Below are 21265 nucleotides of genomic sequence, written 5' to 3' on the forward strand. Positions count from 1 at the left end.
GTTGCTCTGATCTATGACTGACTACTACCAGAAAAGGCTAGGTGCAGCACTAAGAAGTCCGCCCCTCAGCAGCTAGCTGGCAGTTCCCTCGATCAAAATGACATCTCACGACCGAAATGATTGGCTTGATCCTGCGTCGAGGGATGTCACGATGCAGATTGGTGTGCCTGAAAAAGCAAGGCAGTAAACGGAGCCATGGGCTGTCGCCCAACGAACCATATCTCCGGACCAGAGCCGAGACGCACTTCAATCAAGCACACATTTCGCACAATGGACCAGAACGCCCGGATCATCGAGTGGGTAAAAAGCAACGAAAACAGAATGGTCTTGGTAGGGCATGTAATGCATCGAGCTTCCGTTTATTTTTGTGCACCGCCACCACCCGCGCGTCAGAGCAAGGCCAATCCGACGCCCAATCGAACAGGGGCCTGTCCGAGGTTGGCCAGCATTTGAATGGATCTCGGCTGCCCATTTGCACTTTTGGAACGGTCCCTGACCAGGCTTTTGACACAAGCTTCCAAAAAGAAAGTAAAGCCGGACGAAAGCAAAGAGGCCAGATCAGCCAAACCCCGCTTCACTCACAAGTGAGAAAAAAAGAGAGAGTAAAAAGTGTATAAAAAAGGTGATGAAATAATAAAAATAAGAACTCCAGTGGCTCAGTCCCCACATGGTGCAATCAGTACCAAAGCACGACCACAAACTTGGAACGGACGAGTTTGTCTTTTTTGCATGCATTGTACGTGCGTACATACTGTAGGTAGATACCTGGTAGCTTGGTAGCAAGTAGGTACCTACCTTAGGCAAGTAGGGGACGAGTTGTGCAGTATACAGTAGAATAGAAGCCATGCCCGACTAATTTAGTAGGGCTGATCCTTGGTTCACGGAAGGGTGGGGGCCTGGTCTCCGGCAGGGATGGCCCAAACGGTACGGAGTAAGCCGCTAAACAGCCTGCATGAACCCTCGAACCGTTCAAGCAAATCTCCAGATTCTAGTTTTAGATTTAGATCGACTTAGCATAGACTACTACTGCTGGGTAGAGGAAGATCCGCCTCGCCACTTTTGTTCTTAGTCGACTCGCTATGAGTGCAAATTTCCCTGTGAGTCTGGTAAGCATGGAATTCAATGCGCGAAGACGCTTTATATAGTATGGAAGTTATGATTGTTTGGTTGGGCGGTTCACGTGTACAGAAGCAAGCCACTGGTGTGAATTGACTCTGGAACCTCCTCAGATCAGTGGAGCACAACCAAAAGAAACATTATATTTTCCCTTTACTGCTGTCGTCCTTCAATTCCAACTCAAAACTGAGATCCTGGATCTGGAGGTTGAACCCCGGACGAAACGCCCCAATCATGTTATTGTTCGCAGACATCCGGTTTGTGCTGCGGTAATCGTTGAGGAGGCATGCTTTCTTCTAGCCGTTGCAGATCATCAACTCTAATATTTCCTTATGGTTTGTAATTCTTTGTTTGCTTGCTCTCTTACAAATCTGTTTCTAACTAGTTTGGGGGTTGTAAAAAGCTTCTGGTTTCTCGTAAAATTATAAATGACACCAGGCGGGTTCGACCGCCTGCTTGATCATACGCAGGCAAGGCACCGCCGGGTAACATCAATACTGACACTTTTTACTGGGCGATCCAGTGATTAGTGCTTATGCACTACCAGGCTTAACTCGCATAGTACATGCCTCTCCTCTGCTAAACGCCGAATAAAATCTGGATATCCCATTTTTCTAGGCGAAACATCAAAAGTTTTACCCTTTTGGGTTCGTGGACTAAGCTCCTACTGCCAAGCAAACTTTCTAAGCGTACAATTTGCTGTCTTGCACGTCGCAAATTATAAAGCCGGGAGCGAATATGGAAAGGAAGGAAAGAAAATAAGTATTATGTAAAATCTTCTGCTCTGTGTATGGAAAAGTTGCTCCTCTGTCGTGTTCCCATTTCAAGACTTGTTAGTACCGGACTAGAATAGTCCTTGATAACAACCCAACACAGAAATATGGATCCCAATGGGACGGTTAGCTAAATATCTAATATCAAGCCGAAATTAATAATTTGAGATGAGCTTGCTGTTAGGGATGGGCTGCTGTTGGGTTTTACGCTTAAAAAGACATACACCACAACAAGACTCGCCCGCCATTGGTGTTTATATCACAAAACGCTCTTTCGAGCTACCGGAATTCTACTGTTCTCATGTTGCATTGGTCCCTGGCTTCTCCTTTCCCATTTTGCCCTCTTATTCCCTTCAGTATTTGTTCTTTTATATGGGCTGGGTGTCTACCCGCAACCTTTTGGCTGTTATGACCAAAGACACGATAATAAGGAATATCTCTGATCCAATAGCCATAAAGTCCATGCATTCATGTTCTTTAAACTGCCGTTATAGTTAACTGTACCAATTATTTAACATACCCTCGCTGTGGGCTGATTTGAGCACTCAGCTGCAGGTTTACCCCGCCCACTGTCACAACGCCGCGTGGATTTCATACTAGCCCATTGACACACGATTTGAAGCAAGTGCCGTTTCTCTCGAGCTTCAGGAATATGTACAAGCACAGCCTCCACAGCAGCTTGGGTCTTTTTTTTATGGTGACGCCCACTACGGTCACGGTCCAGGTTTTTTTGGCCCACAAACCTTGTCGAGGAGAACTTCCTTCTTATCAACGCCTCCGACATCTTAAAAGACATCCAGATAGGTGTGTTCAAAATACTGTTCCCAGGAAGTAGCTTGGCCCGATTCTCGGTACTGATGGATAGCCGAAATCCCAAACTTTGTCCCGGCTGCATTCAACATATATCCCAATATCATCCAGGCCGCCCAACAGAGGCAACCCGGCGATGCTAATGTTCCAGACACGGTTGATCTGTCCTATACCCTGATCTACATGGCAGTGAACTTGCCACTATCATCGAGATTATGATACAGAAAAAAAAAACGAGCCTCTGGAGGATTGGCATACAGGTACCATGTTAGTAATCCCTGCAAATATAGATCTGATGGAGCGGCGACCTGGCATTCAGGTTCTTGATGATCTCATATGGAGGTATTTGCCATGGCTTACATATTGGGTAGTATGCAATGGGTGGCGGCAGGGGTATTGTCAGTTTCGGCCCACGGATATCTGAGGAGAAGGCACTTGATCCAGAAGATGTCATTTCAGAGGGCGCTGCTGAGGGATCTGCCAATTGTCACTCGAGGTAATGTTTGCGCAATGAAAGATGTAGCTGGGTTCGTATTCACTGCCATAGTCATTAACAAGGTTTGTCTCCGGGTGGAATGACAAGTGGTTACTTCAATGTGAATTAACAGACACCATACGCTTTCAGCTACGAGGACGACAAGCAGCAGCTGGTTGAGAATTGGGATCTTGCAAGTGCAACTCAATTCGGGCATAGCGTTTGTGTGTCGCGAGCTTGGGGGTGTTATCGGGCGACACGTAGGCACGTGATGGAAGGTGGGGATATCGAGGATCGGGATACCGCCGGATAAAGATTTTGTTCATCAAGCGCAGTGACCCACCGAGCTTGCTGCCCGTCGAGAAACTTAATTAATCAACACTTGGACGTTTGTTCTCTAATCCTCATGGAGTTATCAGGCGGGCGAATGAGGGCACCATAGAATTGTTCTCGGAGACTTTTGTATCTGAATTTTTTCTTTTCTGCCTCCGCCCGATCCCGAGCCGTTTTCGTGAACTGCGCAGGTGGACTGAGCCCGATGCGGATTTAACGGAGCAACCTTCCCTAGATCGGGGATTATAAATCGCCGACGTCAGCAACGGCAAAGATAACGCCGCTAGAAAACAACTAGCTCACAAATACCAGATAACCGCCTTCTCTTACCAGAATTTACGAATGAAGTTGTTCTTTTCAAGTATACCATCAATGTCGCCATTCAGCCCATACCGGTAGAATAATAATACCTCATTGGGTTTTGTTTGTCTCGTATTACTGCTCGCCTTGCGCCAAGGCAGCCATGTTCCGACTCAATATAGCTCGCCTGAGCTCCGGCGCCCCAAACAGAAGATTACTCACCGCGACCACCGCCCGAATACCGAGCTGCCTGTCTTGCGCATCCCTCGCGCGACCGACACGCCGAATCCCCACGGCAATCTTACCATCCATCCGAACCCTCCAAACGCAGCACACACCCTCGGACTTTCGCCCCGCAGTACCGCCCTCTCCCTCATCCCTTGGCGGGCCAAGAAAGGCACGCACATATACGCGCAGCCGTAAATGGGCGCGCCGACTCTTCATCGCCAGCGCGGTGCTGGGCACCCTCTACGCGATCGACAGCCAGGTGTACGCCTCGGGCATGGGCCGGTCGCTGCGCACCTTTGGCACGGGACTGCTCGTTGCGCTCGACTACAAGATCAACTTCCGGCCGGACCCGCTGCCGCTGATCGGCTCGTCGGGAACCATTGAGGACCTGCACCGCCGCAACGCCGAGCGCCTGTTTGAGCTGCTGCGCAAGAATGGCGGGCTGTACCTCAAGATTGGCCAGGCCATCGCCATGCAAAGCGCGGTGCTACCGCCCGAGTTTCAGCGCATGTTTGCGCGCATGTTTGACGACGCCCCCTCAGTGTCGTGGGACGAAGTCGAGAGGGTCATCAGGGAGGACTTTGGCGGGCGGTCCGTGCAGGATGTGTTTGGTGTGAGCTTCGCGGGCGCGGATGGCCGTGGCGTCATGGAGAGGTCGGCCAGGGCAAGTGCCAGCGTTGCGCAGGTGCACTGGGCGAGGTTATCGGACGGCACCGAGGTTGCCGTCAAGATCCAGAAGCCAGAGATCGCCAAGCAGATAGGCTGGGATCTGTGGTCGTTCAAGTGAGTTTGTATAGCAGGGCCTGCCACTGGTGAAAACAGGCTGCCTTACCTTGAAGCTAACCGAATTCTTTCACAGGGCTGTCACCTGGATCTATTCATGGTGGTTTGATCTTCCCTTCTACAGCATGGTGCCCTTCATTACAGAGCGCCTGGAACTGGAGACGGACTTTATCAACGAAGCAAAAAACTCAGATACAATGCGTGATCTCATCGCCGATGAACCTTATCTACGTGGACGTGTCTACATCCCCAAGGTCTTCTCTGAACTCAGCAGCAAGCGTGTCCTAGTTACAGAGTGGATAGAGGGCGTCAGGTTATGGGACCGCGAGGCAATGACGAGGCCCTGGTACGGCGGCTACGGCAAGGGCTCTCTGGGCGTTAACGGAACCCCGCTTCCATCCCCAGACATGGCGGCCGTGCGGGCGGAGCTGCGTCGAAATCCAGAGAGCTCAAAGCTTAAGCCGGAGCGTGACGAATGGCGAGGCCGGAACGGCAAGGGAGGGCTGGGCCTCAGCAAGAAGGACGTCATGACGACCATTGTGGACCTTTTTAGCGCCCAGATCTTCAAGTTTGGTGTGGTCCACTGCGACCCGCACCCGGGCAACATCTTCATCCGCCGGCTGCCGGGCGGGCGGGCGGAGCTGGTGCTGATCGACCACGGTCTGTACGTCTACTTGACGCCCAAGTTCCGACGTGAGTACTCGGAGTTCTGGAAGGCGCTCATGACCTTCGACAACAAGACCATCGCCAGGGTGTGCGACCAGTGGGGCATCAAAGGGGCGGACCTGTTTGCGAGCGCGACGCTGATGCGGCCGTACGAGGGCGGCGACGGCCACTACCGGCGGCAGCTGCTCGGCATGGACCTGCCCGAGGACATGACACCCAAGCAGCGGCGGTTCGAGCTGCAGAAGCGGTCTAAGCAGGCAGTGCGCGAGATGCTGGCTGACGAGAACAAGTGGCCCAAGGAGCTCATCTTTATCGGCCGCAACATGCGCATCGTCCAGGGAAACAACCAGCACATGGGATCCCCCGTCAACCGCGTCAAGATGATGGGCGAGTGGGCGAGCAGGAGCATGTTTGAGGACCGGGATCGGCCATTCCGTGAACGCGTGGCCAACATGTGGCGACACGCGCTGTTCAAGACGGTCCTGACGGCCAGTGACGTCGTGTTCTACTTTTTCAAGCTCCGGCAGTTCCTGGGGCTCGGCGGCGGCATGGAAGACGAGGTGGAGGCAAGGATGAGGCAGATGGCCGGGGATTTCGGGGTCGAGTTGCAGCATGATGTGTTTGCTGGGTGAAACAAAGCTCGGTCACTTGAGAGGGGGACATAATTTCTATTACATGAAAAGGGCTTTGAAAGTCGTTTTGTACAACATCATGGCATGATTACGCATACGCTTGTTAGAAGGGACGCAGCATAGAGCGCAACTCTACGGCGCGTTTTTTTCTCGGCGCAAGGAGTTTTCTGTAGACATCGCAAAAGAAAAATAAATTCATCTCATCAGTTATTCCATCACTTCTCCCAAGACAGGATGGCGTTATTATTCCGAGAACATGGAATAGACCCTGCCTTCGGCCAAGCCGTAATATTAATATCTCGTCAAGGGGTCAGCTTAATAATAGCCAAGACCAATGAGAAAAATCATTCACCCCTGCTGTGCTCGTAAACAGTCAGGAATATCTTGTCTCTCTCTTAAAGTTCCGATGAATTCAGGGTAGGTGGTAGGTGGTACCCGGGGCCCGTTTTTGTCTCCTCTTATCAACAGCAATTACCGTGAAACATCAGGAACCCATCCATCCGTGATTCTATGGGGTGCAAAAAAAGCTCGGGTCACACTTTGTTTGAGAGAAACCAATGCCTTTATCAGGGTGTAATGCGCGCATCTTAAGGGTAACCAGGGGATGGTGTGCAAGGAGCATCATAGGGGCTTTTGAGTTATATCCCCTTCGAGCCCACCCCCAATTCCGCCGAAACCTTTGCATGTGTTTTTTTTTTCTGTTCCTAATTGTACTGTTTGTTTGTTGATACCGACTCTCTTTTTTTTCGTGTTCTGAGGAAGAAAACCAATCTCACAAAATTGAGCAAGATCGGCCACGGCTAGACTAAGCCCTGACTAGCAACCGTCACACGAGGCGACAAACGGGATTTGTTCAATCAATCTTCTTTAGCCGAGGTACCATTGGACGTGGTACGCTGCGTAAAGGTACCTGCTGTTCTCCTAGTAAGTTCACCTAAGTGTGTTGGCTTGCTGGGCAGTCATCCTTGCCCACAAAAAGACATCTTGGTCTCCATAGCGAGAAATGACAGGTGCGGGGGGTGGGTGCCCAGTTTCGCGCCGAAGAGGGAGAGCAGCAAGGTTGTTGCTTGGCCCTTTTCCTACGCTACCTCTCCTAGGTGGGCCGTCTACTGTGTGTTGTCACGTTGCGTACTGACTTTTGTGTGAAGGAAAACTTACTATACAACATTGACGATCTGAATGATAGACTGCACGAGGTTTGCTCATCAAGGCGATCAAGTAAGTATTTTGAGGAAAGAACAACAACGCGTCAGCGTCTACTGGTGTTAATGCGTGAGGCTTCTCCGACCAAAAAAAGAAGAAACAAAAATGCCTATTGAACTTGTCAGGATCGAAACATGCCCGAATTAATTCAAGCAGAGATTTTACACAAGGTCATGTCAGTAAAAAGGGAGAAGGTGTGAATAAAAAACAGAGAGACGACCTTGAGGCAATGTCAGTCTTTGATTGGCGGGCTGTGCCGAGTGCGTTGCTGCAATCTAAAGGGGGGGCGACCACTCGCAATGAGCGGAGGAGGACGGCCCCCTTGAAATTGATCAGAGCATAATTACACTACCAAGCAGCTGCCAACAGGGAACAGCGATTGTGGTGTTTGCAGCGTTGCCCTATGCAAATGTGAAGCTTATGAGGCGCAGTCTGCAAATATCGAGGCAATGCAATTTGCATTACAGTGGATGACGGAAAGGATAAAACTTTTTTTTTTTAAAAAAAAAAAAAAAAAAAAAAAACCTCCGCAGAATCAAACAAGAAGAAAAAAGGCTGAGTTCAAGGTTCCCGGATTGGAACCGATGCGGTGCGCCGACAGGGAAAAAGCCCACTCGAGATCGTAATGCAGTTGAGATGTGAGGAAAAGAGGACTCCCCACGTTGACAAAGACGCACTTGCCATCGATTGTGCACATGCAAAGCCCTGCAAGTTCCGTCTGCGATCTATTCACTAGGGTTCCTTGTACCAAAATGTCTTGGGTTAAGTGAAGATTGCATGTAAACACCACTTTGTGGCCCATCATAAGCCAAAAACAGAACGAAGATTACCATCCAACGGTTTTGGCATGACCACACAAGATTCCAAAAATTGTCCAAAGTGCCCCTGACTATCACGACGGACTAAAATGACCCAACTCCCGAAAAGGCGCCTAGCGCTCTCTGTCTCTCTCTCTCTCTCTCTCTCTCTCTCTCTCTCTCTCTCTCTCTCTTTTTTTTTTCCTCCCTGGCCCATGACGAAAGCCAACCGGTTCATCCATGTTGCATCCTTGATCAGGCAAGCCAGGGCAGCTATAATCCACCCACAAGCCTGATGAATGAGAAGATGGAGGTCGGGCAACCAAGACAACTGACAGGGCAGGGCTGTGGGACATCGAACGTCCTTTTCCCCACTGGCTGTGCGCCTCCCCCCCAAAAAAAAGGGCGGCGCGGCGCCTTCTAATCCCCATCGATCCGCTTTCCCATCAATTTGTACCTGCATCCGCTTCAATGCAAGCATACCCGCTCTCTTCAAACCCACCTAGGCTAACTCCAGTTAGAGGTCAGAAAGCTGCAGGTCCCGATTCGTATGTGGGCAGTTGATCTTGGTCGTGGACTGAATTTTGTTCCTTCAGCCCGTCACTCTTTTCTTTCATAATTAATACCATCCGGTCTACCGCCGTTAACGCAACCCTTTCGTTTCTACGCTTCCTGATTGGGGTGTAGCGGTAGCCGCTCTTATTCTTCCACAAACTGCGTGGCATACACGACGTATCACAGCGCGTAGGAGCACCGTAGCTCCTGAGGAGTGTATTATTCCGTAACCTTTTTTTTACTTGCTTACAATTCCCTTTCATCCCAACTTTTAAACCTACCACGTTCTATTAGCCCACCCCGGGAGCGCGCATAGGCTTCCATTGCAAAGGCAAAAGAAAAGAAAACAAACAAGAAAAGGCTGGCGCCGTTGAAGAGCCACATTACTACATTACTAGCAATGTAAGTATCCCACTTAAAGATCACTTGTCATACAAGTACTAGCTTCGGCGCAAACGGAAATGTGAGCACAAGTGGGAAATAGTATGGCGTTTGATGGGAGCAAACGAAGTGACGGCATAACCTTACGTTAGCGCGCACTCCTTAGCCCAATCTACCAAGACCTACCTCCTGCAGTAGTCCCTTTGATTCAATCCTTTCCGATGCTGGGCAGATTTATCAGCTGAACTGCGCACGGCAATCAGATGACGGGATGCAATGTTGTTGAATCCCATGAAGGCTGACCAAGATTGAGTGCGAAGAAACAAGGAAAGGCCAAGATTTGAACAGCGCCTCCGAACAAAGAAGCAACTTAGTCTCAACCCCTCTGCCGAACGCGCAGAAGAAAGATTGCTGTTGCGCCCGCATTCGTCCAACAAAGACGAGACGCAGTCGAACCAAATACCTATATGCGACGTGAAGGAAAACAGGTGCTCTCTGTATCCTGTCGACCCTAATCAACACCTCAATCGAACACTGTCACGCGTCGACTTGTACCCATCGATTCGCCTGAATAAAAAAAAACCTATAGAGTCGACGACATAGAGGCAACGCAAGCAACTTGAAAGCAACGAACACCAGGCGGGGCAGGCGAACGGAAAGAATATAGCACCAAGTCTCGTTGTGTAACTGGACGTTGATATCGCCCATTTTCCCGTCGTTGATTTGACGACAAGGCGGTGTAACGCGACACACAAGTCGCATTCGTCTTGCTGGAAGCTTTTTAAGAGGTAACTGAGCCACCTCAACGTAATAAAAGGTGAGTAACGAAATCCGGCAAGCTACATATTTGGTTAGCTGAGGTGCAGGTCGCCAATCATATACCCAATTTCACTCTGTTCACCAAACCTGGTCGAGCTAGCTGTGGTCTGGTCTGGTGGTCCCAGTTTCCGTGTCATTCATATCTGAACATCCACATCCACCCACTCCAATAAATGCTCTCGTCGCATTTCTGCGACCCGCCAATGTTTGCAGGTTTCAAGGGCTAACGACCAGTCGCACGCGTAAATGATAGAGGCGCTTCCACCACTCGAAACGAGCCAACCGGAAGAAAAGAATAAACCGAAACAGATCAGGGGGAGCCAGCCGCCAGCAACAAAACAAAATCCATCTGCTGTGCCATCCTGCACCCTATTTGCCTGCGTCTCCAATTCTACATCAGCGCCATTCGACTGGCTTACCTACCTATTCAATTAATCAGACGGAGCTCCTTTTTGATCGTCGGCCTGTCCGCCTTCGATTGCTGGACCCCGAAATTTCCTTGGGCCGTGATTGCCTAAATTACCGGTAAGTTGGAAAGGTACTTGCCCAAAACCATCGAATCTCCGGGCTGGATTTGGATTTAGTTGGATCTCGCACGGTTTCTCCTCCCATTGTTTTTCACTTTGGTACCTCATCTCATCCCAACTTCCTTCCCGTTCCGACGAACCAAAGGAGAGAAAAAAAAAAAAGAGAACAAACAAACAAACCAGACGCACGCGCAGCTTGTCCTGCATGTGTGGATCGTTCGTTACTTCCCGTCGCGACTCAACATGCATCGAATCAGACAACCATCCCAGCCGCATGATGAGGACGATGGTTATATCCACGGCGATCATGATGCTGACGTCAATGCCCTTTCCTACTCAGCAGAAACAGCTGCCGAAAAGTTACCCATAGTGGCAGCTTCCCAGTACACAGCCGGCCCGGTCCCCGCCCGGTCGCCTTTACGACAGGCACCCTCGACAGAAGATCCCCGAACAACCATGAGCCCTCCCACACGCCGCTCAAGTCTCGGAATGTTGTTAAGACGCAGCAAGTCAGGCGAGCTCAAGGGCAAGAAGGCCCAGCTCAGAGAACAGGAACTTCAGCGACAGCGTGACGCCTCGGTTCCCAAATCCCCTCCTCGCCTCCCCGTGCTCTACAACGGCGCACCAGCCCCGGAGCTGCAGTCCTTTGGCGGCGAGAATCCTCGTCCGGACAGCTTCCAGATCGTCTCTGGCCAACACTCGTTTATTGACAACCAGTCCCTTCTCTCGCGTCCCTCGATGGAGCCCAGCTCACGCTCCGCGATCAACATTCCCGTCCCGCCCATTCCCAATGGCGCCTGGGTCGACCCCTATGCTCGCACCGAGAGCATGACGCATCGTGGCAGGTACAGCTACGCGAGCAGCGCCATAAGCTCGGTTAACAACCCGAGGAGGGTTCGAAGACGCAAGGACCCGACTCCTTTCAAGTATGTCTTTTTTTTTTTTTTTTTTTAATCCTCAACGCGTCGGCCTGCTTGTGACGATAGTCAACTAACTCGATCGCTTCGCGCCAAAACAGCATTCTAATCGTCGGTACGCAAGGTTCTGGCAAGACATCATTCCTAGAATTCCTCAAAACTTCGCTCGCCCTGCCGCCAAAGAAGCGCACCAAGAGTACCATCGATGGCAGTGAATTGACGCCTAGGGCTGCTGCTTCGGGCAACTTTGTTCCTCACTACCTCGAAACCGAAATCGATGGCGAACGCGTCGGTCTGACACTATGGGACTCGGAGGGCTTCGAGAAGAACGTTGTGGATCTTCAGCTCCGCGAAATGTCGGCATTCCTTGAAAGCAAATTCGAAGACACATTCACTGAGGAGATGAAGGTTATGCGTTCTCCTGGTGTCCAAGATACCCACATTCACGCCGTTTTCCTTGTCCTTGACCCTGCTCGTCTTGACCGGAACATTGCTGCGGTCAAAGCTGCGCAAGCTCCTGGCAGCAAGACCCAGGGTATTCCCGCGCGCGTTGTCGGCAGCCTAGATGAGGACCTGGACCTCCAAGTTCTGCGTACGCTGCAAGGCAAAACCACTGTCATCCCGGTCATCTCCAAGGCCGACACAATCACCACCAAGCACATGGATGTGCTCAAGCGAACCGTCTGGGATAGCCTGAAGAAGTCAGGTCTGGATCCACTGGAGGCCCTCGGGTTTGACGACGATGAAGCGACTCCGGATTCTAGCAGAATCGACGAGGAGGATGAGGAGCCGGCTGAGGACGATGAAGAGGTAGCCAGCGGAGAAAAATTAACAACACACGAAGATGACGAAATCGACGGCGAGGTGTCAAATCAAGACGAGGACGATGGCGATGTTGTAGGCGCTAACTCTGCCTCGCCGTCGTCGAGGGCGTCGAAGAGGGATTCAATTCGTCGTAGTCGAACTGCAGAAGAACTCAAGCAGGACGAGCCGCCTTTCATTCCTATGTCGATAATCAGCCCGGACATTTACGAGCCTGGTGTCGTCGGACGCGCGTTCCCGTGGGGATTTGCAGACCCCAACAACGAAGATCACTGCGATTTTGTCAAGCTCAAGGAGGCCGTGTTTAATGACTGGCGCGGCGAGTTGCGCGAGGCCAGCAGGGAGCAGTGGTACGAGACGTGGAGGACGAGCAGACTCAAGGAGCGCAAGCTGGCCGGTGGCGGACCAGTACAGACTGCGCGGAGGTTTGTTGGCCAGTGATTTGTTGCCCTCCCTTTCATTTGTCGCGGTGGAGATTGGTTTCTTTTCTCCCTTCAGCTTTGGGCACGGCTTCGCCACCTTTATCTTGTGTCCTGATTCCCTCGTGTTTTCACCCTCGACTTGTTGGTATCTTGTCGTGGTTTTATTTTTGTTCAAAGCAGCATACCCAATTGTGCAACTGGCTTTTTATTTGTCTTTTTTTTTTCTCGCATATTCGTTTCCACAACCGTGTAGGCTGGATTGTTGACTTGTTGACATTCCACGCTATGTGCAGGACTGGCTTCATAGAAACTTAGGGATGACCACAGTGTCTAAAACCAAATCCCGTTATTTTACTATTCTCATACTACTTTATCATACCTGTTTCTTACTAGGTACGTGCGTGGGAAATATTGTATTCACAAACCGGCTGGTAAGCAGTCTTCTGCGCGCACTTTGGCCGCGATTCTTCAGCAATTCAAGTTTTCGATTCATCTGTATATCTTATTCAAGGGGAATTCGCTTAGCCTTGCTTCTTACATTTTGGTTCATGCACAGAGTCTAGTCTGACTCGGTCAAGATTGGCAATTTGACAATCGGGTATCTTCTGAAGACAAGAAAGACCCAAAGCCTTGTGTCTTTGGGGTGTTCCCTGTACCGGGATTATAACAAATGAGTGAGGCTTAAAAAGATATTTGTTATTCCGTGAGTGAGAATTTCTTGGCAGCTATTCGTTGGTGTGCAGATCAAACAGGTTTGAAAAGGTGAGAGTTCATCGTGAGACGAGCACCACTACGTGCCATTGGACTTTCCGAAGGAGAGCCAGCATCTGCATAAGACTCTTGATGAGAGTTTCCTCATCAATGATACTAACTAGGCTCTATATAGGATCCTTAGGTAGAGACTAGAACTGATTTGAATATGTCAATGGAAACCATTTACATGGATGGGGTGGGAAGTCAACAAGCAACACGGGCAAACAAAAGGCTGTCTGGTTTTTGCAGCGAGTTCCAGCAGAACAGACTTCCTGATGGAATATATAAGCTGGGGAGCCAGAACATTCCAAGTTAGATGATGGCTTATATGGTCTGTGGAACTTTTACAGCTGAGGGAAAACGCAGCTGATACCAAACACACCCGCACTGGGGTCATAAACAAAAAATTCATAAAACACAAACAAACAATGCGCGCTTATGGACATATTGGAGCAAAAAAAAAAAAAAAAAAAAAAAACAGAAAGCGAGTAAGCCGGAAACAGAAGCCCTGTCTGTGAAGAGTCATTAAAATCGAAACAACATGGGAATATTGACCCATTCCTACTGCAAAGTTGAAAATCATTCTCTCCAACCATGATTCAGCACCAATAGTATCAAACCCGCTTGCCCTCTCCAACATGGAGCAGGCCCAAATGTTTCCCATCCAATATTGTTCACGTCATCCCAAACCGAAGAAAAGAAATTGGACTTGGTTGTCTTGTCCGCCTGAAAGCCATTCCTTAAAATAAAATTACCCCTCCCCAAATAATGAATACCATCTCTAAACGCATCTTTTACCACTCTCCATTATGACTTCTCTAAATGTCCATCGTTCAACGCCATCTCCAACACAATCTGACTGCCAGGGACCTCGGGGTGGCTCATGCAGATCTTGACGGTCCCTTGAGAATCCACCGGCAGTGCGCCTGTGGCCACGCCCTGTCCGGGCCCGGTCGGTCCGCGATAACCGTAGTCGAGACACCTGACGTCGCGGCCCGCGATTATCTGTCTGAGGCGGCCGTTCTCCGCGTTGCGCACCTCGACGTAGTCCTCGTTGAACAGGAGTAGGTACTGGCCAAACATGGTGGCCGCGCGGGCCTTCTTTTGCTTGCCGCTGTATTCCATGATCAGCGTTCGCGAGACCTCGCCATGCTTGTCCATGTACACAGCGCAGTCCTCGTAAGTGAGCAAGAATTCTTGGTCGTTAAGCTTGAACATGCCTAGGGGCCGCTGGCTCTGGATGCGCTGCGCAATGTCGGCGATGGCCGGCAGGGTCAGGTCTCGCGGTATTGACATGGTCTGCTTCTTGTCAAGCGTCAAAAGCTCGAAGCCCTTGGCCGTGGACACCGCGATGTACGTCTGCAGCAGGTTGAGCGAGTAGCATTCTGTAGGGAGGTAAAACTCGTCAAAGTCACGGAAGTACTCGGTACTTCCTGAGCCTCCCTTCCTACCGCCGAACAGACGTGACTTCTTTTCTGACGACTTTTGAAACACAGGCTCAAGAACCTTAAATGTGTTGTGCATTCCTTCTTTTCGCTTGAAGAAAACCAACATCCGATCCTTCATACGCGCTGTTGCAAAGAAGCTGACATCCTTGGCTAGACGCACCGGAGCTCGGCGAGGACTATCATGAGACGGTGCCGGGAAGTTGGAAACGGGAGCTATGACGTCCAGAGGATATGAGATGAGCGACTTGTCGGCAATGATCAAACAAACCGAGAATTCCTCCAACACCGCGATCTGTGTCACTTTGCTTATCTGCACAGAACGCGTCCAGCCACGCGGGTTGCTGGCCTCCGAGATGTAGACGCCAAAGTCAGTTCCAATCGCGATGATCGACTTGCCATAGGCATTGAATGCCGTCGCACAGTTGACCTGTGCCCGACATACTGCTGCCGGACCTCGGCCAGGCCCGTAAACCTGCTCCATTTCTCTAATGGCACGATCCAGGGGTGTTCCACGGATTGGCACTCCTGCTGTCCTTCCCATGGCGGAGATAGAATCGTAAGCAAAAGCTCCATCGGCCACAACACGCAGCCGGAAAGGCTCCGCGTTTTGTGCGTGCAATGCCCTGGCATAATTTGTCTTGGCCTCGATCAGTTGGTTGCACCACTCCTGTCGGTTCTGCGCTGTCGTGGCGTATAGCGTATAGACTTCATGACCCAGGTGCTTGACCCTGAAAGGGTAGAGGATCTTCCCTTCTTCGTATGAGTTGGTAGTGTTGAGCCGCGTCACAGGCTGCATCGATGAGGCAGACGAGCTTGTATTCGAGTGTTCGAGACCTGGTCGATCACCGCCGTTCGACATGACCTTATTTAGCTGAGTCCCTGACCCAGCTGTTGGTGCTGCACGGTTCAGTGGAGCAGTTATGCCCTTTTGTTTCGAAACCGGATCATCATTCATGCTCTCGAGGAACAACAAAGGCATTGGTATTGGCTGGGACCCGTGTTAGTACATATAATGCGCCTCAGTAGTCAAGAGTCAGATTGTAGGCTTACCTCTTTCGACACATCGTATTTCTTCTCACTTCGCCCATCCTTGCTCGGGATGATCTTGGCTAGAATGAAATAGTGGTCAAATAACAGCGCATGCGTCTCAACCCATCGCACGCCTCGAGATCCCATACGCTGAAGGTCTCCCTGCATCTTGAGCTCGCGACCCAAGTGATCAAGGTTGAGCTTGGACTGGAACCCGGGGCGTAGAACCAATGAGGACTGCAGCTCGATGAGTGCCACTTGTCTCGTCATGTCATCTACGAGCTTATCACACTCCATGGTCACCGCCTTGATTTCCTCGATGGCTCTACCCAGGTTTGCCTTTTCCTCGTCATCTTTGACCGAATTCTTGTGGACCGTCTGAAGCAGTAAAGAATATCGTTGCAGTCGTGTGATGGGGGCTTTGAGATACGTATCCCAGCCCAGCCTCTCGGATCTTCGGTGGCTTCGCACATGATCAAGGAATTGCCGGAAAAGCACGTTGCGGTCCTTCTCGCGTCGGACGAGGAACTGCGCGTAAGGGTACGATGCCGAGAATGCAATATACGGTTCCCTGGCCTTCCGAATCCACTCGCGGAAAATGTCACTGAAGCCATGGATCCATGGACCTTGCTCCGCTTGCCTGTACTTGAGTTGTGCGAGCAAGTACTCCTTGTTTGTCTGCTGCACTGCCTCGGCTTTACCAAAGACGTTGTCGATAAACTTGCCGAGCCTGTTTGGGGTGATGATTGGTGGCTGCCATGCCTTGAGCTGCTCCTTGTACAGCACACGAAGAACCTCCATGTGGTTCATGAAGACCTCCTCGCTGTACACAATCTCATGCAAGTTATTCTGACGCTCGACTTCCTTCTTTCCTCGAGAAATCATGACGGTATCCGTGAGATCGTGATACTCCTTCCAGTCTGTCTTCTTGATGGTCTCTCCCGACATCAGGTCGTCCAAATTGGCCTTCTTGAGAGTTCTCGTGCAGTAATAGCTGTAGCACCTGCCTGGGATCTCTTCGTCGTGGAGCTTGGCCGCATAGCAGCCGTGGCCAGTAAGTTGTGTAAGCACGCCAGATATGGTCCCTGGGCCAAACTTGACCCATTCCTCCTCGCGAACTATGATGCCTGCCGATAACATCCTGTCAAAGACCTTGCTGGCCAGTGTTTCCGCATCGGCAACATTCATGGTTGGGACCTTGGTAGTAAATAACTTGATGAGACCCTCCTCAATCGTCTTCTGCTTGAGATCCGGCTCGCCCTCAGCCATCTCACGGATCCAGGAAGCAATACCACTGAGAGCCCATGGCTCCAGGCAGCGACGAAGATCACCAGAGGTCAACTTGGCAGGCACAAACTTGCGTCGTCGTCCAGTAGGAAGTGTGATGGCATCATAAGTAATCGCAGAAGACGGTGTTGCACTTTCAAACCCGTCGTAGGGTATATTGGCCGCACTGGACATCTGTGCCTGTTGGGCCATGGTCCTGTGTGCTTTCTTTCTCTCCTCTGCGGCATCAGTCCTCGACCGACCAGGCAAAGTTACGGTTGGGGTGCTGCTGTGGTTAGATAGTGATATTGATCGTTCGACTTGCTGCTGCTGTTGTTGTAGTTGGTTATGCAGACCAGGTGCTGCGTCGGAGCTCTGCGAGTAGCCATGGTGCTGTGAGCGGGTGGAGGGGTGGGCTGAGATCATCGAGCTGCTATCGGAACCAGTTGGCGGGATCGCTGGAAGCGGCCTGCTGGATAGACCCGGATGGTAGAACATATCAGGCATATCGAAGTTATCATCCTCCTTATAGGGCGACTCGCTCCCGCTTCTCCTGGATCGAACAGACACCTCTTCGTCGCCCTGGTCAAAGCTCGGTGCTCGTGCGAGTGAGGCCGACTGAAGGCCACCAGTTCCCCCGAAATCTACATCGGCGTCTGCAAACGCACCGGATTGGTTGTCGGCTGGAGGGGAGCTGATGTTGTTGTCGTAGGACAAGGTCCCTGCGTAACCTCCGCCCAAAGACCCGAGGTCCATGCCGCCAAAATCCATGCCACCAGCCCACTCATTATCGCTAAGACTGTCATCCGGCGGTGCTGCTGGCGGAGCAAGTGTCGAACCCTGCTGGAATCTCGTGTCTTCTCTCAATGCTGAGCTCATCTCGTGGGTGCTGAAGGCACCCTGACTGTCGGCGAGACGTGACTCCCGAAGAAGATTCCGCTCGTCATCAGAAATGTTGCCGTTGATCGGCCTGGGCCGCCTAGACTGAGATGACGATGCTTGTGAGGTTGAGTGCTGTAGCATTCCAAGGTCGGCCTCTATCTCCCGAAGAAGGTTATCTTGAGTGAGGCGGCCGTCGTCGACAGTCGGCCCGCTTGGGTCCCACTCTTCCGGTACATCGTCCATCGGTCTGTTCGGCAGCGGCGCGTTCGTTGGGTGTCGTTGGAGACCCCCTCCGGAGGGCTGAGGTGGCTGATACTGCGGCGATGGTAGGGGAGAGCTCTGTGAAGTAGACCGTGGACGGTTGAGGCTTTCGGAGGAGTAGTTCGGCCCTACTGGTATTTGATCATCCATGGGGTATGGCGTCTGCGGAGCACCGGGCTGATAAGGGCTTGATGACGACGCACCCCCATTTGCCGAATAACTGCCGCCGTACGCGTTGTTACTTCCTGTGTACGAGCTGGGATAAGCCGAAGAGCCGTAAGGGACACTGTACTGAGAGGAGTAGGAGGCATTTGACGAGTGCTGGGAGTAATTCGATGCATTCGATGACCTGTACTGATGGTTGCTCGCCGGTTGCTCAAATGAGGGCTGAGCGATCTGTTGCGCCTGTGGCGACCCGTACCCGTAGGTCGGAGCGGCAGAAGCCAAGGATGGCTGGAGAGGGGCGGCAGGATTATAGTTAGGAGTATAGTTGTTGTAGCCGTGATATGTCGCCTGCCTCTGCGGAGCGGCCGCTGTGCGGGTGTTCGCATACGCTGCTGGGTTGTAGGCCTGGGGAGTGTAGCTTGTTGGCGACGCAAGACCGCCGTAGGTAGGGGATGCCGGAGTGTTGTAAGAGGATCTAGTGGTGCTGGGTACTTGGTTTGTACTCAAAGACCTGCCAAAGCCAGCCGTAGACAACGGCTGCGTTGCAAATTGTGCAGGGTTGTAGGATGTTGGCGTAGGCGGCGCCTGGTACTGGTGTTGGTAGCCAGCCATGCCAACGTTCGCGGTAGCACCGTAACCCGTCGGTGGTCTCGTGCTCGCAGAGTTATGTGTCTCAACCGGGCTGGAGACGAAAAGCTCGTCATCGGCGCGAACCATGCCGTTACCCTGCTGATCAAGAAAGCTGGAGTCGTCGCCACGGTGGAAGCTGGACCGACGGGCGGGGTCTTGCGATTGTGTGTTCTGGACGGGGTACTGCGCCGGAGGCACATGGCCGTAGCGGCGCCCGTCGTTGAATGACATTGCGATTTCTTGTTCCTAGTTCGTAAGCGTGGGCGTATTTCTGAAGCAAGCGATGTCGCTTTGGGAGATGGTCGAATCGATCCTGGGCGTACAGAAGCCCGAGGTGATGTCAGACGAGGGAGACTTGGGCGCGCACGGTTGTCTAGCGCCGGCTAAGGTAAGTCTCGAACACAAGTTCAAGCCGCTGCTGGCAGGTGGCTTGGGGCTGGACGCCTTTGATTATTCCGCAATGTCGTCAAAGCGGAGAGGTATTAGGCTTATCGCATCCTCTCGCTCAATCTTCAGTATTTTGGTGGTGACAATGTGCGGAGGGATTAGAGGCTGAAGTGGTGTAAAGGTGCCTAGGTAGCGGGCCCGATGAAAAATGTCGCGTTAAGTTCGGGACTGTCTTGCCGGCCTTGTGAGGCATGCGATCGATGTGATTGACGGCTTGCGTGGAAGTGGGCTGTAGGCCGAACAAACGTCGCAAATCGTGGTGGGTCCTTCAACTGGCCGCGGTGTTTGAGGGGACCATAGGTAGCAAGGTAAGGTACCTTAGTGGTAGGTTACCTTGGCTGGAGGGTTACTTAGGGTGCAAACATCTGTCACAACCAATTCCAATTCCACTTGAGCCCAGCCTTGGTGGCCTTGGGGTTGGTTGAGAAAGCTGGGTCCCTGCCCTGCAAATCAAAGTGAGGGGCTAAGCCACAGGTTTGGTCAAATGTCACGCGTCAAAAAACATCGTTGCGCCCGGTCATAACGCCAAGTTAATAGAGGAACACACCAAAACGTTTTCACCCGAGATATTTGATCATGGCCTTCTGTAACGGCGCACTAGCTTTGAGCGAGAAGAATCGGATATGATCCTAGCAGCCCGGTGAAGAAGGGCCTTTGCGGGTTTCCTCTAATCTCGGGTTGGGCGGCAATCTGTGGTCAGCATCGCCGCGTCAGGTTCCAACCGTTGCACGCAGCAATGAAACATTTAGAGCTGGGTACCTTTGCTCAAAACCAAAACGAGATGTTTAAGCTTGGCATATGCGTGTGGCTTGTGCTCAAACTCCACAATTCCGACGTGTGTTATCGGAAGTATCTTAGCCTTACCGTGCCAGTGCCACGATGGGAGCTTTAATTTTGGTTCATCAAATAGACAACGACAGACGCTTACTAAATAAATGTATAAAATTCTCAACTTGGGTCAGGACAGATAAGATGACCTTGATCGTTCGCAGCGACTTCCTTTCGTTCCTTACTAGTCAAGATCTTTTCGGACTTTCAAGTGGAGGTTCTGAGAGTCAGGTAAGCTACCTCTTCTTACCGAAGGTACATAAGTAAGGTAAGGTAAGGTACCTGCAGGCCAATCAGGTGCGGACTGACCTTCATCGGGACTTAGTTTGGTTACCCTGGCTGAGTAGTTAGGTAAATTGCCTACATACATTGCTTTGGTAGGCAGCTTCAGATTGTTGAAGCAGGTAAGCAGGCACAAACATATACGGGTATATAGGCAGTTGTCTACGGTGATATTGTGACGATCAGATATCTGCCGCTTCACTACAAGGAAAATAGGGGGGAAAAACCCCCTGGCGGATTGGCTGAACTCGCAGGGCTGGAAAGAATTTGTCTCCAGTGAGGATGCTGTCCTTCGTAGATGGATTGATCTGCCTTGTTATCGACTCACTATGGAATACTCAAGCACATACCAATTGTCTCTTTTGTGCGCTTGAAATAGTTGGGCGATTGCGGGAGATGAACAGGCTCGTCTCGCTCGGGACTCTTGCCAGGAAATGTCCCGGCTCGGAGCTTTCGAAATCCATCAACGGAACGCCGATTGTGAGATGTCGGGACTTGGGAGCGGTACTATTTGTAAGCCGCCCCTCATTCTCATCAGTGGCGAGATGACGACAAGTTGAGGTCGCTCACAAATGCTGTCCCCCTCCACTTGGAAAGCTCCATGTAAGCCAACCTAGGCCCGTACAGTACCCCACTTGGCTGGCTTGCCGTGGAAGTCTGACGAAGAAGGTTTCGCCCGAATATGCTCCGATCTGTTTAAGTCCCCTCTCTCCTC

At 51.3% G+C, this 21265-nt stretch overlaps 5 protein-coding genes across 5 annotated transcripts; 4 read left to right on the top strand and 1 right to left on the bottom strand.

The window, feature by feature from the left end:
* Positions 1-116: 116 nt before the first annotated feature.
* MGG_18011 (uncharacterized protein) lies at positions 117-935 on the top strand (the record flags this gene model as incomplete). Its single annotated transcript, XM_003721112.1, has 3 exons — positions 117-528; positions 653-736; positions 865-935. 3 exons carry the CDS (start codon positions 117-119, stop codon positions 933-935), a joined length of 567 nt encoding a protein of 188 aa, XP_003721160.1.
* Positions 936-2722: 1787 nt separating this feature from the next.
* MGG_15030 (uncharacterized protein) lies at positions 2723-3487 on the top strand (the record flags this gene model as incomplete). Its single annotated transcript, XM_003721113.1, has 3 exons — positions 2723-2966; positions 3071-3257; positions 3308-3487. Exons 2-3 carry the CDS (start codon positions 3072-3074, stop codon positions 3485-3487), a joined length of 366 nt encoding a protein of 121 aa, XP_003721161.1. The 5' UTR covers positions 2723-2966; position 3071.
* Positions 3488-3536: 49 nt separating this feature from the next.
* MGG_02627 (atypical/ABC1/ABC1-B protein kinase) lies at positions 3537-6331 on the top strand. Its single transcript, XM_003721114.1, has 2 exons — positions 3537-4818; positions 4895-6331. The coding sequence occupies exons 1-2, from the start codon at positions 3971-3973 to the stop codon at positions 6114-6116; spliced, it is 2070 nt and encodes a 689-aa protein (XP_003721162.1). The 5' UTR covers positions 3537-3970; the 3' UTR covers positions 6117-6331.
* A 2310-nt stretch (positions 6332-8641) lies between these two features.
* Positions 8642-13181, top strand: MGG_02626 (septin). The gene is made up of 5 exons (XM_003721115.1): positions 8642-9073; positions 9373-9869; positions 10125-10396; positions 10742-11324; positions 11417-13181. The coding sequence occupies exons 4-5, from the start codon at positions 10855-10857 to the stop codon at positions 12576-12578; spliced, it is 1632 nt and encodes a 543-aa protein (XP_003721163.1). The 5' UTR covers positions 8642-9073; positions 9373-9869; positions 10125-10396; positions 10742-10854; the 3' UTR covers positions 12579-13181.
* Positions 13182-13765: 584 nt separating this feature from the next.
* MGG_12644 (Rho1 guanine nucleotide exchange factor 1) lies at positions 13766-20211 on the bottom strand. Its single transcript, XM_003721116.1, has 2 exons — positions 15811-20211; positions 13766-15748 (listed from the first exon to the last, which is right to left on the bottom strand). Exons 1-2 carry the CDS (start codon positions 19222-19224, stop codon positions 14120-14122), a joined length of 5043 nt encoding a protein of 1680 aa, XP_003721164.1. The 5' UTR covers positions 19225-20211; the 3' UTR covers positions 13766-14119.
* Positions 20212-21265: the final 1054 nt, after the last annotated feature.

The sequence above is a fragment of the Pyricularia oryzae genome, chromosome 7, assembly GCF_000002495.2.
Source record: "Pyricularia oryzae 70-15 chromosome 7, whole genome shotgun sequence".
In the NCBI taxonomy this organism is placed as follows: domain Eukaryota; kingdom Fungi; phylum Ascomycota; class Sordariomycetes; order Magnaporthales; family Pyriculariaceae; genus Pyricularia; species Pyricularia oryzae.